General features: G+C 39.4%; 1 protein-coding gene across 6 annotated transcripts in view; it reads right to left on the reverse strand.

The window, feature by feature from the left end:
• RALYL (RALY RNA binding protein like) overlaps positions 1-14,604 on the reverse strand; it is a 694,598-nt gene extending 679,994 nt beyond the window's left edge. For 3 of the 6 annotated variants that reach the window (XM_013063759.2, XM_013063760.2, XM_013063757.2), the window contains exon 1: positions 12,845-14,386. In XM_013063759.2, coding sequence (XP_012919213.1) covers positions 12,845-13,394 — 550 coding nt within the window. In that variant the 5' untranslated portion in view covers positions 13,395-14,386. Of the gene's footprint in view, positions 1-12,844 lie in introns of all 6 variants that reach the window. The other 3 variants (XM_004766953.3, XM_013063763.2, XM_013063762.2) reach the window with 3 other exon arrangements.
• Positions 14,605-16,107: the final 1,503 nt, after the last annotated feature.

Below are 16,107 nucleotides of genomic sequence, written 5' to 3' on the forward strand. Positions count from 1 at the left end.
AAATCTCCCAATCCGAGGATCTTGCAAAGTCACTGGAATAAAGAGAGACTCTGCATTCCAAATTTTCCAAGTGCCTTAATAATCTACGTAACTGTAAGTAATCATCTTTACTTTACCTAATTCTGATTACTGTCACTTTCTACATGCACCATTTCCTTCTTTTTTTTTTAATATTTTATTTATTTATTTGACAGAGAGAGAAATCACAAGCAGGCAGGGAGGCAGGCAGAGAGAGGAGGAAGCAGGCTCTCCGCAGAGCAGAGAGCTGGATGCGGGGCTTGATCCCAGGATGCTGGGATCATGACCCGAGCCATGGGTCTAACCCACTGCATAGCAGAGGCTCTAACCCACTGAGCTACCCACGTGCCCCGCACCATTTCCTTCTTCAGGTAGGTTGTCAGTTCATGAGGATAGGTTCCGTGTCTTTTTTTTTCTTAAACTTCTTTTTTTTTTTTTTAAATCTCCTAAGACACACTTAGATACCACAGATTCCCAATAAATAGTGAAAGAATGAATGAAAAGTGTTCAAAGTCACAATTGTGCCAAGAGCAGAAACACTGCGGAAGACACTGAGAAGGACAAGAAACGCAGTCTAGCGCCCCACAGTTCTGAAAAAAAGCATTGTGTTTTTAAATCTTCCCAACGTAGGGAGCTGCGGTGAGGGTGCCTATTTTATGAGAAGAATGTCACTGGCCTAATGATGTACAAATCAAGTATCTTCTTTTACATTTTTTAAAGAAGGCATGGAGGTGTAAGTGTGGAGCAAAAAGGCTTGTGTTCAGATCTTTACTCACACATTTGACAGCACTTTTGACGAGCCCTCTATCTGATCCTCAGTGTCTTCCCAAATATTACTATCTGGGATAATAGTATATTCTTCTGGGGTGTAACAAAGAAGAGGCACAATATGATTAAGCACTTAGCAGTCAGTCTGATACATAAGGGATGATCTATAAATGGAATGAGGTCGTAGCAGCTGCAGCAACATATCCAGCAGTAACAATAGCTATTGTCTGTCTACCTACCTGGACTTCAAAAAAAACAAAAACAAAAACAAAAAATCCTTGAAGTAGATAACAAAATATACTAACAAACTCTATAACCATTTTTTTTAAAGATTTTATTTATTTATTTGACAGACACAGATCACAAGTAGGCAGAGAGGCAAGCAGAGAGAGAGAGAAAGAAAGCTGAGCAGAGAGCCCAACGTGAGGCTTGATCCTAAGACCCTGGGATCATGACCTGAGCCGAAGGCAGAGGCCTTAACCCACTGAGCCACCCAGATGCCCCTATAACCTTTTTAAAGTCTATTTACTGTTATGTTTAGAAAGTATTTAATTGTAATATCCTATATTAGTTTCCCTGATTCTGATCAGTAACTTCCTTTTAAAACTCAACTGTGGGTTGCAGTAACCATGGCAGAGTTTATTTCCGTATTTCCTGAATATTCTAACCAATTAGAGTCAAGACAGATACAAACATTATTTATTTACAGCTCTCTTCATGATGTTCCAAAAGAGAGGACTAAAATTCTACATAAATGAAAAAAAAAATCCTTTATAGCATCAGTTGATTATAAACCTTTAGAAATGTCACAGATAGGGCGCCTGGGTGGCTCAGTGGGTTGAGCAGCTGCCTTCGGCTCAGGTCATGATCTCAGAGTCCTAGGATCGAGTCCCGCATTGGGCTCTCTGCTGAGCAGAGAGCCTGCTTCCCTCTCTCTCTCTCTCTCTCTGCCTACCTCTCCATCTACTTGTGATTTCTGTCAAATAAATAAATTAAAAATCTTAAAAAAAAAAAAAAAGAAATGTCACAGATACATTTTAGCACATTTTAAAGTTTTCCTTTCCACTTTTTTCCCTGTCTGGAATCATGGATTTAAAAAATCCTTTCTCTAGTTGGATTGGCTGAGCGTTGGACTCTTGATTACAGCTCAGGTCATAATCTTGGGGTCCTGGGATTGAGCCCCTCATGGGGCTCTGCTCTCAGCTTGGAATCTACTTGAGAGCCTCAGCCTCTGCCCTACCCCCTGCTCAAGTACATGTGACCCCCCCAAAATAAATAACTAAAATAAATCTTCTTAAAAAATCCTTTTTCTAAATTACACTTTAAGAATCAGCCTTTCTTCACAATGCTTTAACTTCTCCTGTGTCTGTTAGCCATTTGTATGTCTTCTTTGGAGAAGTGTCTGTTCTTGTCTTCTGCCCATTGTTTGATGGGATTATCTGTTTTGTTTGTGTTGAGTTTGAGGAGTTCTTTATAGATCTTGGATATCAGCCCTTTGTCTGTACTGTCATTTGCAAATATCTTCTCCCATTCCCTGGGTTGCCTCTTTGTTTTGTTGACTGTTTCCTTTGTTGTGCAGAAACTTTTGATCTTGATAAAGTCCCAAAAGTTCACTTTCACTTTTGTTTCCTTTGCCTTTGGTGACAAGTCTTGAAAGAAGTTGCTGTGGCCAATGTTGAAGAGGTTACTGCCTATGTTTTCCTCCAGAATGTTGATAGATTCCTGCCTCACAGGCACATTAAAAAATGTTCATCATCATTAGCCATCATGGAGATTCAGATCAAAACCACATGGAGATACCACCTTACAACAGTTAGAATGGCCAAAATCAAAAAGACAGTAAACAACAAGTGATGGAGAGGATGTGGAGAAAGGGGAACCCTCCTACACTGTTGGTGGGAATGCAAGTTGGTGCAGCCACTTTGGAAAACAGTGTGGAGATTCCTTAAGAAATTAAAAATAGAAATTATTTTTAATAATTATATATAATAAAATAACAAAAATTCCTTAGAAATTAAAAATAGGGTCATAAAAATATGACCTTGCAATTGCACTACTCGGTATTTACCCCAAAGATACAGATGTAGTGAACAGAAGGGCCATCTGTACCCTCATGTTCATAGCAGCAATGGCCACAGTTGCCAAACTGTGGAAAGAACCAAGATGCCCTCCAACAAATGAGTGGATAAAGAAGATACGGTCCATATACACTATGGAGTATTATGCGTCCATCAGAAAGGATGAATACCCAACTTCTGTATCAACATGGAAGGGACTGGAAATTATGCTGAGTGAAATAACTCAAGCAGAGAGAGTCAATTATCAAATGGTTTCACTCACTTGTGGTGCATAAGGAATAACCCAAAGGACACTGGGAGAAGAAGGAGAAGTGAGATAGGGGAAATCAGAGGAGGAGACAAACCATGAGAGACTGTGGACTCTGAGAAGCAAACTCAGGGTTTTGGAGAGGGGAGGGCAGAAGTTGGGGGGTTGGGTGAGCCCGGTGGTGGGTATTAAGGAGGGCACGTATTGCCTAGAGCACTGGGTGTGGTGCATAAACAATGAATTTTGGAACACTGAAAAAAATTAAATTAAATTAAAACAAACAAAACAATGCTTTTACTTCTCAGTATCAGCAACCTTAGTTAGCCACATGTCTTCTCAAACTCTAAAGTGTATTCATCATTTGGCTCTGTTCCACTATCAAAATCTGGAAGAATAATACTCTCCTCTGACGAAAGACATCCATCCTTGCACCTTTCTCATTCTATTAAAAATAGCAAAGTGCTATTAGTTTTCATCCTTACCTCAGGTTCTCAATTCTAAAACTGTTCTTAGTTTATTCATCTGGAGTTTCCCTTGACCCCTTTCCCAGCCCAGATTTATGGCTTTTCTTTTCTATAACATATTCACTAACCCTAGAAAGCCAGACTCATTGTTTTGCATTATGTACACCTGCTAATCTTCTAATCAAGTAAACCTCAGTTGTTTGCTAGACCCATTCAGAATTCAGACGAAGTACTGCTAAAGAAAGCGATGCAATTGCCTTGACTAAAATATGACAAATTGTTAATTTTGCCAAGTTCCTTTTTATGGCTCTAGAATCTTTTTTACAGACCTCCTGCATATTCTTGGCTAGAGTCCCTAAGCTCGTGTCCCCATACCAATTCATCTCAACTTATAATCTTGCACTTGTACCTGAGAAGACTAAAGTCACCATTTCACATGCCCAAACTCCCTGTAGGCATGGAGTCTTATTGCCACTGAATCTCCACCCTCCAGTACAGGGCTGAATAAATAAGGAATTCAGGTAACTAATAAACTGACTCCATTTCTTTACTCTTCTAAGATTCAAACATCTTCTTGTGCTAACACTGATCACGTCAATTCCTTAAAGCATTCTGATACTTGCCCCTGAAAATTACCATCCTCATCCTTACAGCTCCATTTCTTCTTGCTAGGGATTTCCACCCTGTTAAAAGTAAATATGCATTCGGGTTTTCTTTTTTCTGGCTTAAAAACACAATTCATTCAATAATATTACTCTCTGAGTAATATTTCAGTACCATGATTAGCATTAAATTAACTTCATTTACTTCTTGTCTTCATATCTTTAAGACCGCATGTGACCTTAAACATGGACAACGGGACTTCTTTCTGCTTCTGTTTAAGTTTAATATACATATTTTTTCTCATATTTTTTCTCCATTAGTTAATGGGTTTTTCAACATTTTAACTGAAAACAAAAAATCAAACAGGTAATTTGAAAGAGTACAATGAAATCTGAATAACAGCTCCTTGCATCCAAAAACTAACAAATGATTTGTTCCAGATCACACACACACACACACACACACACATTTGATGACAGGTAAGAACACATGGCACTTATCACTACATAACTGAGCTTGCATCTCCTAATATCATTTGTTATCTAGTGTATATATAAATTTTCCCAAATCTCCCAAGATTTGAGTCTGTTTTTTTTTTTAAGATTTTATTTATTTGACAGAGAGAGAGAAATCACAAGTAGGCAGAGAGGCAGGAAGAGAGAGATAGGGGAGGAAGCAGGCTCCCTGCAGAGCAGAGAGCTTGATGCAGGGCTCCATCCCAGGACCCTGGGATCATGACCTGAGCGGAAGGCTGAGGCTTTAACCCACTGAGCCACCCAGGCACCCCTTGAGTCTGTTTTTTTAATAGGATCAAATACAGTTTCCAGTATTGCATTTGTTTGTCTTTTACTCTCTTCTAATCTATAGAATTCTCCCTACCGTGGTGTGACTTTTTAAGAAACCAGGCCACATGTGTGGTATGTTGAATGCAGAACACTAAACCTCGGAAATTGCCTCTTTCCTCATGGTTTAGTTTAACCTGTTCCTCTTTCTTGTATTTTACTGTAAACTAAAAGTTTATTAGGCTCAGCTTAAACATTCTAGCAACAATATTTCAGAAATGGTGCCAGACAGAGACTTGACATTGCATCCATCAGGAGGCTCAGGGCATCAAGTTGTCTATTTTAAAAGACAACTTCTAGAAGTAATTAGGAAGTAATATCTGAGCACCATGAGAATATGTTATTGCCCAAAATACTTTTAACTAATGAGTTTGCACCTGTTGGTGATTCTTGACTGAATTATTTATTTCATTGGGAGTTATAAACAGTAATTTTCTAATTCTAGCATTTCTTACATAAATTAATTCTCATCATTTTGTAAAGAACTGGTCCCTCATCAACTAGATAAGAGTTCTTCCTTAAAAAAAAAAAACAGGCTAACCATTTCCTTCAATTTAATTATTGTCAGAATGGCTTCCTGTTTTTTGGGGGGGTTGAGTTTCATTATAGACTAATGGATTTTCCTTCATTCAGTGTTTTATAAATTGTTACAGTCACTCTTGTTGGAGGAGGTTACTGAGAAGATGTGATAGTTGGTTGATCCTCAAGCTGGATCCAGGCAATCAGATGTTCCTCACCTCCCCCTCTGTCCTTGAAATGTACATTCCCCCACTATTCCCACACTAGGAGCCACTTCAAGTATACAGTCTTAAGAGAATAATGTGCTGTTGAGCCCATCTGGACTGCATACGTGACCAAACCCCACCAAAGTCTATATAAACGTTAAAGATTCTGGTGGATAAATGCAAAGATCTACTTGTCTTGTGATAATCCTATACAAATTTCCTTGCTTATTAAAACTTCCACCTACAACCTAGACTGATACGCCTCTTGCTTTAGTTTCTCCTTACCTTCTGAGTATGGGGGTCAGTTACAAATTTCACCCAAGAAAATGCTGAGGTTGTAAGCCAACAACACTTGATGTTCAAATTTATCTGAATTTGGCAACTGGAAAGCCCTTCAAGCTGACTCTCATTTATAGTTATGATTTACAAATTAAGTTAATATAATCTTACTTATCTTTGGATATGTCCTTACTTTCAGGCACAATGAGATATCCCAGGCTCATCTTGTGCTTTTTCTACCTAGACTTAAAATCAGCCAATTCTCTAAAAAGCTCTGATCCCCTTGAGTAGGAAATGGTGTTTAGAAACCACAATTTGTGAACTATATGTGCTCACTGCAGCTAGAGAGACACTGTTCAGAAGACTTTTCAGGAGACAGAACTAGTAAATGTATTTATTTTAAAAGGCTTTATAGTATACTTTAGTATATGATAGATTAGCTCCTGCTTTGCTCTTCTTTTTTGGAGTTGTCCTGGTTATCCTTGCATTTTTATTTTTCTATATAAAATTCAGAATCAACTTACCTAGTACCAGGAAAACTTTTTAAGGTCTTTCTATTGAGATCAGGTTACATGCATACGTGCGCGTGCGCACACACACACATACACCCACACACACACAGGTACACACATACAATAATAATATGTGACACATACAGTCTTAGGGACTGACCTCTTTACAATGCTGCCACATCATATCCAGAATTTTTCACTGGTTTAAGTTCATTCAGTTTCTTCTTAAAATTAGTGGATTTTGATACAGATTCCACCCACCATTCCCACACTTCTCCTCAAGCCTCACCTTCCTGTAAGCCTATGCAACACTAGCCCTGATAAACAGCACTTTTTCTTTACACACACACATTTTTTAACCTTCAGTGGGTATTCTCTTCTTCCTCTTTTTCTGCTTTAACCACATCCCTTCACATCCAATCATGAAAATCCAAGTGTTTCCCCAATTTTTGCCTTTGGGTAAGTTATTTCCTCCTAAAGTTTTAGCATAAATAAAATAAATACAAATAAGTTTGTAATTTCTCTATCTTTCAGTGTGTTTTCCAGCTTTAGAGCTTAATTTCATTGCACATTGGTCATTTTATCCAGGAATTAATGTGGGTGCTTCAAATCAGTGTTATATCCAAAGCCGAACCATTCTACCACCATTCTATTTAGGTTCTTCTCTAAATATTTTTGTTTTCTGGCTTTGTTTTATACCACTAAGTTTTGTGGGTTTTTTCCTTTTCTTTCTTTCTTCCTGTTTTTCTTTCTTTTCTTCTCCTTCTTGCTCTCTTTCTCTTTTTCTTTCTTCCTTCCTTCCTTTTAAAGAGAGAGAGAGCTGGAGGAAGAGGGGCAGAGGGAGATGGAAAGAGGGAATCTTAAGCAGGTTCTATGTCCAACATGGAGCCCAACTTGGGTCTCAATCTCAGGAACCTAAATTCACAACCTGAGCCAAATTCAGGAGTCAGATGTTTAACAAACTGAGCAACCCAGAGACCCTTATACCATTCATTCTCAAGTTATCCAGATTCCAAACACAAAGGCAGCTCTTAAGGGACCTTCTGTCTTGGCCTTCAAATCCACTGCAGATTTACCATTATCTTTGCAATCCATTTCATCATGTTCATTCACACTGCCTCCATGGTAGTATATGTTTCCCATTCTTTATTGAAAAATATTCACTTTTTCAAGTTCCAAGGAAACTATTTAATAATGGAAGATTTTTTCACACATCTGAAGAAGCAATTAAAAACAGTACCCTAAAATAACATCTTACAGTTATATGTGTTTTATGTTATTAACAAATGGCTAACGTGAGCTTGAAAAATTGTCACATCCAAATATGTGTAACAGTGAATTCTGAGGTGGAGATGATGTTGATAGTGAGATGCTGGTAGACAGAAGAGACACCTATATTTATGGACTTGCTGTGTTATGAAAATTGGTGGTTCTGTTTTCCTTGTGCAGAAGACTAATTTTTCACTTCACACTCAAAAGCCTCAAGTACAGATTACATTTTGTACTTAGTAAGTAAACATTTGTTGAGTGTTTCTCTCAGGTCATCTATAAAGCCACGTGTAGACATTGAACAATCTAATTTTGTCTTGACCACAGAGTACCAGTGGCTCCTGACAAATTTCCACGATTCCGTTCTCTGAAGAAAATCCTATAGTCATGGAAAGATTTGTGATGCTGTGGTTACTTAAAGGTCTTTTCACCTTTCCTTTCCTTTTCAGCTTTCCTTTCCTTTCAGGACCAGTAAACGTCTCTGTGTAAATGGTGCCATTTTCTATTTTTTCTGACCATACCACTCCCCACTAAGTGTGGCTACAGCAGCTGTTGTTTTAGATTAGCTAAAACAAAACAAATTCCTCCCCACAAATGTAAGATCCCTGTACAGAAGGAGGGACATAAGATATCAATTCAGACATTCCTGTCACTCTTCTCCCTTTACTACCTGTGGACTTTTAAGCAAGTTACATGTCTAAGTCTCAGTTTCCTCAAAAATATAAAATAATCATTTTACCTACTCATGGAAGAACAAATGGAACTACATTCACTTGACAGATCAATAAATGTTAGTCTTACTTTTCTGTACCACTCATTTTGATTAAAGAGAACATAGCCCTTTTCACTCCAATCTGGTAACAATTTCCAAACTGACTCAAAATATGTTGTACCTTTTACAATCTAGCATATAACTATCAAGATGTGTATCTATCCACAAGGATTCTGTATGAATACAATTAATTTCCACTCTTAACATTTAAACAAAATGTTCAACTATATTATTCTAAGCAAAATATAGAGAGAAGTTGATAAGTTAGATGTAATTTTATAAAAAATATTTATGCAAATAAGCTCTCTATTTTTTTCTTTATTATGAGGGTGTTTAAAGATGAATTCCATTGCATCCTTTAGAAAAGCACGACAGGGTTCCCATATTCTCCACTATAATTCTCTTGACTTAAGATTTATACATGACCCAAGGAATAAATCTTACAGCCTTGACCCCTGCTGAAGAGTCTCCAAGGACAGTCGAGAACAGTTTTATCCTAAACACTAACTAATTCTCCCACTCCTTTCCATGCAGCTTGGAATGGATAGAAAATGAAATCCACACCTCTATATTCTCCAGGTTTCAGCCCCAGAAAACAGCCAGATAATGTGAAACAAACAAAAAAAGTTACAAAAACACAAAACCAATTGCCCACAATGTAAGTTAACTATTTAACAGAAGTCTAACAAAACAAAGACCAACGACAAAATAATGTCCCAATATTTTCTTGAAAGACTAAAAGCTATTAAGAATAAAGTAAAACTAGTGGAAGCTGGCAATGGCTGGGTTAGATATATCTCTCCCACAGGTCAAAATCCAATAATAAAAATAAGAGTGATAACAAATATTATAATTAGGTACCACTTGCTAAATGTTTAACTAGCTTTTTGTATATACCTCAGTTTTATTTAATAATTATTGTTCTCAAAATCATGGTGTAGTGAAACTAATTGTCCTTGTCATCAATAATGTGCAAGTTTATGTTGCCCCTGCTAATTACTAAAGAGAAATTTATTAAATTAAAAATCATATTAAATTATGAAAATGGGATTTTAAAGGCACCCATGCAAGTCACTAGAAGTAGCAAATAATAATAATATGAAAAATAAGAAAATAATAACAATACCTTCACATCAGTGAAGAATTTTTTAAATTAGTTTTTAATTACATTCCAGAGCTCCATAAACAAATTTCAGGAATAAAATTCATCATTATTGCAGTTTTTTAATGCACAAAATAGAATTTTCTTAATGGCAATGTGATAGAAGAAGTGAAGAAATTACTATTTTTTAAAATCACAGAAAACATATAAAAATAAGAGTTTTCGAAAGTGAGAGCAAATAAATTGAAATAACGTAATTTCTTCCATTTCCTTTGTTTCATGCAAACAGTTCTAAATATCTGCTTCTATTTCCAGTGTAGAGCTTTGCCTGATTTGGTGCACTGTATGAATAGTTGCTTGCAATACCAGTAAAGAGTGAACAAAGCATGACCATATTCTTACTCAAGGGTAATGCTTTCAGGAAGGTAACAGATGTCAGAGCTTTTCCACACACTTCGTATTAGTTCATTTAAAAAGTGATTATTTTACCTAAGAAATAGTTATTCATATAGCACATGATTCTTTTAGCTAGGAAAATACAATATTTTTGGCATATGATATGTATGTGCATTACTTTTCTATGCCATTATTTTTTATTCTAAAGGCATCATTTGTTTGCCTAAATACAGCATCTCTTTGAAACAGTAGACTTTCATAAAAATTAGAGAAAATAAACAAAATAATAAATAAACAAAAAATATATATTTTTTAAAAAGACAGTATATCTTTCGTGGTTAATATAAAGAGTGCCTTTATTAATTATGTATTTGAAACTTCCTCCCTCATACATAACCTACTTCATGCAAACTAAGAAAAAAATCAGTGTGCTACTTGCTTGCTTTTAATCATGTAAGGGCAAATATAAGGAAAAAAATAATGTTTATTGTGAATGATGAAAATTTCATTCAAAATTGTTTGGACAAACCACACACTCAAGACAGGATTCTAGCTAGGGGTTTCTTTCTCTATAATGTTCAAGACTGGATCAGAAACTGTAAAATTAATTCAGTAATCCAGGATTTTTCAATATACACAAATGTTGGCATCCCATAGAAAAGTTCTAGGAAATTTAACAGCTGTTTTAACTTTGTGATGATTTCTTTGCCGAAATTTAAATGAAACTCTCAAAGTCAGCTAATGGTCCAATAACCAATTTAATTTATGCGTCTTCTTACTCTCACCCATCACCTCTACCTCCCAGACCCTTTCTCCCTGCAGGTGAAAATAATTTGCATGATTAAACTGATCTGAGTTGGGGGCGGGGGAGGGTTTGCCTACTAAATAAAAGAACAATATTATTTTTCCATAAGAAACCAGTAGGCGGTGCTAATCTAAGATACTGCATGCAAAGATTTTAAACCAAAACATAGACTAGGTGACTAGGTTAAAGAGTTGTAGAATTGCCAGTATGATTCCTCAAGAAGGAAATTTCAAAAACTTGCATGTAATAGAATTTAATTTGGGTATGAAATACAATGGTTTTATGACTATTAAATGAAAACCTCACATGACTTAAAGATTGTTAGTACGATCTTTAGTTACAGAATTCAGAGCACAGCAACATATTTGTTCCCACATTAAAATCTATGAACATCCTCATCTGCCCCATTATAGTTTCAATCTCATTTGGAAACATCATAGGGTGCATACAGATCAAGCCTGCCCCAATATTAAGGCCCAATTACCCCCACCTTAGGGCAGCAACTAACATGAAAATTTTGCTTTGATTACTCAAGTTTTTTCTTTCTACTTACTCTATTTCTCTCTTTCAAAAGAACTTAATGATTTACAATATATATAACCTGCTAAGAAATATTCATTTCATGCAAGTGAATTCACGCATTCACTTGCCTTTTTAAATAAATGAACGCTTCTATTTATATACATTATAACAGAATTGATTAAAAAGTGGCTTTTTAAATGCTTTTGCTAGCTCTTAAACCACATGAAAGACTATATTTCAGTAATGTACTCTACACACACACAAATCAAAATTTAAAGGTTAGTGACATGATATTTGTGCCAAATCTTAGAACTATACCCTTCATGATGTCAAGTCTAGTAGTCCACACATAAGACATGAGCTGTCTTCCTTATACAAATGCAACAGGACTTTCTTAACAGAGAAAAGCTACCCAGAGTACAAAAATAACTCAATTGCAAACTTCCAAAGATACTGAGAATGCACTGAGAATGAATTTTTTAAAAAGCTTTCTAGACATTGAAATAAATTTTAATCTTCTACAGACAAATGATCATTTGTACTCCTAATTCTTTTACCACAAAGAGTAAATAAATATGGGCATAAAACTTTTCATTCCAGCAGCTGAGGTGACAGACTTAGAGAAACATTTGTTTTAAAAGCCATAGTGTAAGTAATTAACCCATTTATTATGGGCCCTTTTGTATGCTGAAATTTGTTTTGTCTATAGATACCCTATACGAAAACTTAATTTCAGAAGTATTTGCTTTATATTTACTTTAACAGAATTCAAATTATATACATATGACAAATTCAAGGCTGAACTTTTCATTTAAAAAAAAAAATCAAAGCCTCAAAATCAAATCATTTAAATGATAGTTACCCTCCAGATTTCAAGATTTAAAGTATGACAAGAAATTTGTTTGGACAGCAAGTTTTCCAGCAGATTCTGTCACTATGTTTAAGTTCAGAAAAGGCTTTTCATTACCAACTGGTACATCTCCAAAAAGCAGTGCTAGATGATACTGGAAATATGTAACAGGACAATCATAAAACATCCTAAACTCCACAGAACACCGTCAACACAGTATTGTAGTGTTACCAATACACCAGAATCAATCACACCATAACCAACCCCTTGCCCTGTGCTCAGTTCTCAGGGGGAAACCTCTGGAACCACTATCAGGTGGTTAAAAATGGGGGGAAAAACACTGTCCCTTTAAAACTTAAATAAAAGGCTATTTTGTACCTTAGGGGTGTAGTCTCATTAATGCAAACTAACAGTTACGTTCTCAATATTAAACCCAACTGACCACCACAGAAACTATTTCCCCAACCCCTGGAAGACGCCAGCGAGCACTTAACACCAAAGCAACACAACAGGGAAAGAAAAGATCCAAAGACAACACCACTAAGAAAGCAAAACCCTTCGGAACAAGCAAAACGGGCCGGGAAAGACCTACTGCGTTGTTTACTCGAGGCAAAGAGGAGGAGCAGGAGTTGAGCGTGCGGGGGCTGGTGCCATCCTCGGGGATCTGGAAATGTCTTGAGCTCCCTGCCCGCGTGGCCAGCAGCCAGCCCCTTCGGAAGGTGCTGCCTCTGCCGCTTCTCCCCACGCCTCCCCGGCGCTCCGAGCGGCCGCCCCAGCTGACCCGCACCGCGTCCTCGGCCCTCGCCCCTCCTGCTCTGCAAGTGGCCCTCGGAGAACTTACAGGGCCCGCGTCCCCAGCCGGCGCCGCCAGCGGCGCAGACACCGCCCGCCGCGGAGATGACCTGGGCGCAGCCTGGGGAGGGACTGTATTTTGCGCACATCCAAAAACGATCCCGAAGCAGGGAACGGACTTTGGCTTTCCCTAGCTCCCGGCACGGCTTTCCCCGCGGCGGGCTCGGACACTGCCCGGAGACGCGCGCGCGCACATACACACGCGCACATACACACGCGCACACACACTCACACACACACACACACGCACAGACACACACAGCTTTCTTTGCCAGGACCAGTGTTGCCATTGCAAACCCGGGAAACGCCTCCAAGGGGACCAAGTACCTGCTCTCTGCGAGCTGCTCAGCTGTTCACTTCATCCTCCGTTGACAAGGAAACCAAACCGCACTTCATTTTTTTTTTTTTTCCAGAAAAACCTTCCACTGCCATCATTTGAAAATTGATTTACGGGGAGGGGATGGGGAGGAAGAAGGGATAATATATAGATATCAGGATATCTATCATAAAATTATCTCGGTTTTTTAAAAAATTCAAATGTGCAAAAGTCACAGTTAATATAAAGGAGGAAAAAAGTATTTTGCTTAAAAATTATCCCAGTAACCAGCTGCAAGAAAAGTTTCATGTTATCAATGGGTGTCAAAAACAGGAGGGAAAAAAACGAAATTGTTCTCACCGGCTTCCAAAAACGGCACAAAAATTAGAAAATTAATTTTTTTTTTTTTGCTCATTGGTTTGCACCAGTATTGCAAAACCACAAACTTGTAAACACTGCCGTAAAATCCCACCTATCCAAAAATCTTATCAGAAAAAAAGAGTATGCAAAAAAAAGAGTTAGAAACATGCTTTTTATTTTTACAAAGGAAAAAAAAAATAGGCACCATACTTCACATCGCTTTTTTCCATAAAACCAGTTGCATATTTTGCTGGACTTGGGAGTCGCTCCCAGCGGGCACGGTCGCCGCGGACTCCCAGACACAGCGCCTTGTCTACAGAACCATCGCATGCTAGAAAAACTTGGATTCAGGAAAAGGCTCAAAACCATGCTCCTCCAGCTTTCCCAAATATAAACAATAATCAAAGAAGTGGAAAAAAAAAAGAAGAAAAACAAAAACAAAAAAACAAAAAAAAGGACAAAAAAAAAGAATAGGACAAGAATGTCACTGAGAAGGTACTCACCGAGCGGGAGTAAAATGTTGGAATAAAAATGAGATTTAGTATAAAATACAGTATGGCGGTGGAAGAAGGAATGAAGCGCGTTTTTTTCTCTCAGTCTCTGCCTCAGGCACTGACACGTGACTCGGAGCCAGGCTGACTTGCAGGCAGCCGGGAAGGACCGAGGCTGCGAGGGGGGAAGCCCCACGGAGCCCAACTCCGGCGGCGAGGCGGCGGCGGCGGCGACGGGGAGTCCGGCGCTGGGGAGCGGCAGCCCACGTAGCGGCAGCCGCGGTAGCGGCGACGGCAGCTCCCGGCGAGGCTGCCTCCGCTGTGAGCCCAGACGAGCAGGTGCCCCTCACGCTGAGGCTGAGCACACGCACACGCACACGCAAGACAGGCAGGGCGCCGGCGAGAGGGGGAGCGGAGCGGGGTTGGGCCGGAGGCGCGCAGCTGCCGCTGCCTCTGCCGCCGCTGCCGCTATTACTGCTGCTGTTGCTGCTGCTGGTGTTGCTGCTGCCGCCGCCGCCGCCGGCTCCGCTGGGGAGCGCGTGTTCTGGGGCAGTTCTGGGCGTGCTGATCAAACGCCTTAGAGGAGGTGAACAACTTGCTGCTCACCTCAAAGTTGCTGTTGCTTGCTACTTGTTTATGCATTCATTTTTTTTTTTTTTTAATCTTAAGGTAGTTACCTGGGGAGAGATCCCACCCCTTTCTCTCCCGAAGTTTCACTATTAAATCCCTATTCAACTCATTCATTTTTTTTTTCTTCACCGATTTCCCATTTCTCATCCCTCCTAAGCTGCCTTTGCCTCTGCTGTTCCCTTCCCCTAGATCTGCGCTTCCCCCTCGGGGTTCTCGGGGAACCTGGCGCAGCGCGATACAGGGGGGCGTTGTCTCAGGCGAAGCCACGGTCGGTCTTTATTGCCATCAGAACGCGCAGCGTCCCTTCTGCCGCCGCCAAAGAATGTTTGCACTTTGAAAGGCAAAACAGAATCTCTCATTTAGGAAACCGCGTTCCGGGTTTCTTTTTTGCGGGTTGCGGAGCAATGGGTGGGGGCACGGGGGTCCTTAATTTATTCATTCGTGGACCGAGCATTGTTTGTTTTGTCTGCGTGGGCGCGCGTGCTTCCAAGCCCGTCTGGAAGGCTTTCGCGGGTCCGTTCTCCATGGCAGAGGCTCCTGCCTGACTCTTGCTCAAGTTGTGGGCTGGGGCTGGAAGTCAAAGGAGAGGTTCAAGGCAAACAAGTGAGTCCATTGTGCAAGTGCTCTCTGGGAGGGAGTGAGCACTTGGCGGTCGAGAGGGGGAGACGTGCACCGGGAGAGAGGCGGTGGCGCAGCCCTCGGGAGCCCAGGTGGCTGATCCGTTGATTCTGAAGGTGAGGGCGGAAGAAGGATTTCTCCACCTAGCAGCTGGCTTAGGGTGCCCATCGCCTGAACAAAGATTCCACCAGCCAGTTGCTGGTAGTGTTGGGATTCTTCTACTGCTGCCTGTTGAAGAATCCGCTTTCTGGGCGCTGGAACACATCTACTTTCCTCATCTTTGTGCAACACTTACATCAGGACCATTTCCCCGAGCTGCTCTGAATCTGGATTGTGTGGAATTAATTGGCATCTCTGTGTTTGAGAATGAACAATTAACACAGTTCCGCAGTTCACAGATTGCTGCCCCTGATCTTTATCTCAATGTTTCTAATGTTGACATTTAAGATAAAATGCCTCCATCCGAGATCATCTAACCTGGACGATTCTGAAAATTAAGTACACATCCATTATAGAGAGCTTCAACTGCAAATATGTTTCTCAAACATTCTGGTCAGAATTCATTGACCAAATAAAGTATTAATCCAC

This window comes from Mustela putorius, unplaced genomic scaffold, assembly GCF_011764305.1.
Source record: "Mustela putorius furo isolate JIRA1106 unplaced genomic scaffold, ASM1176430v1.1 tig00003846_pilon_pilon_pilon, whole genome shotgun sequence".
NCBI classification, from domain to species: domain Eukaryota; kingdom Metazoa; phylum Chordata; class Mammalia; order Carnivora; family Mustelidae; genus Mustela; species Mustela putorius.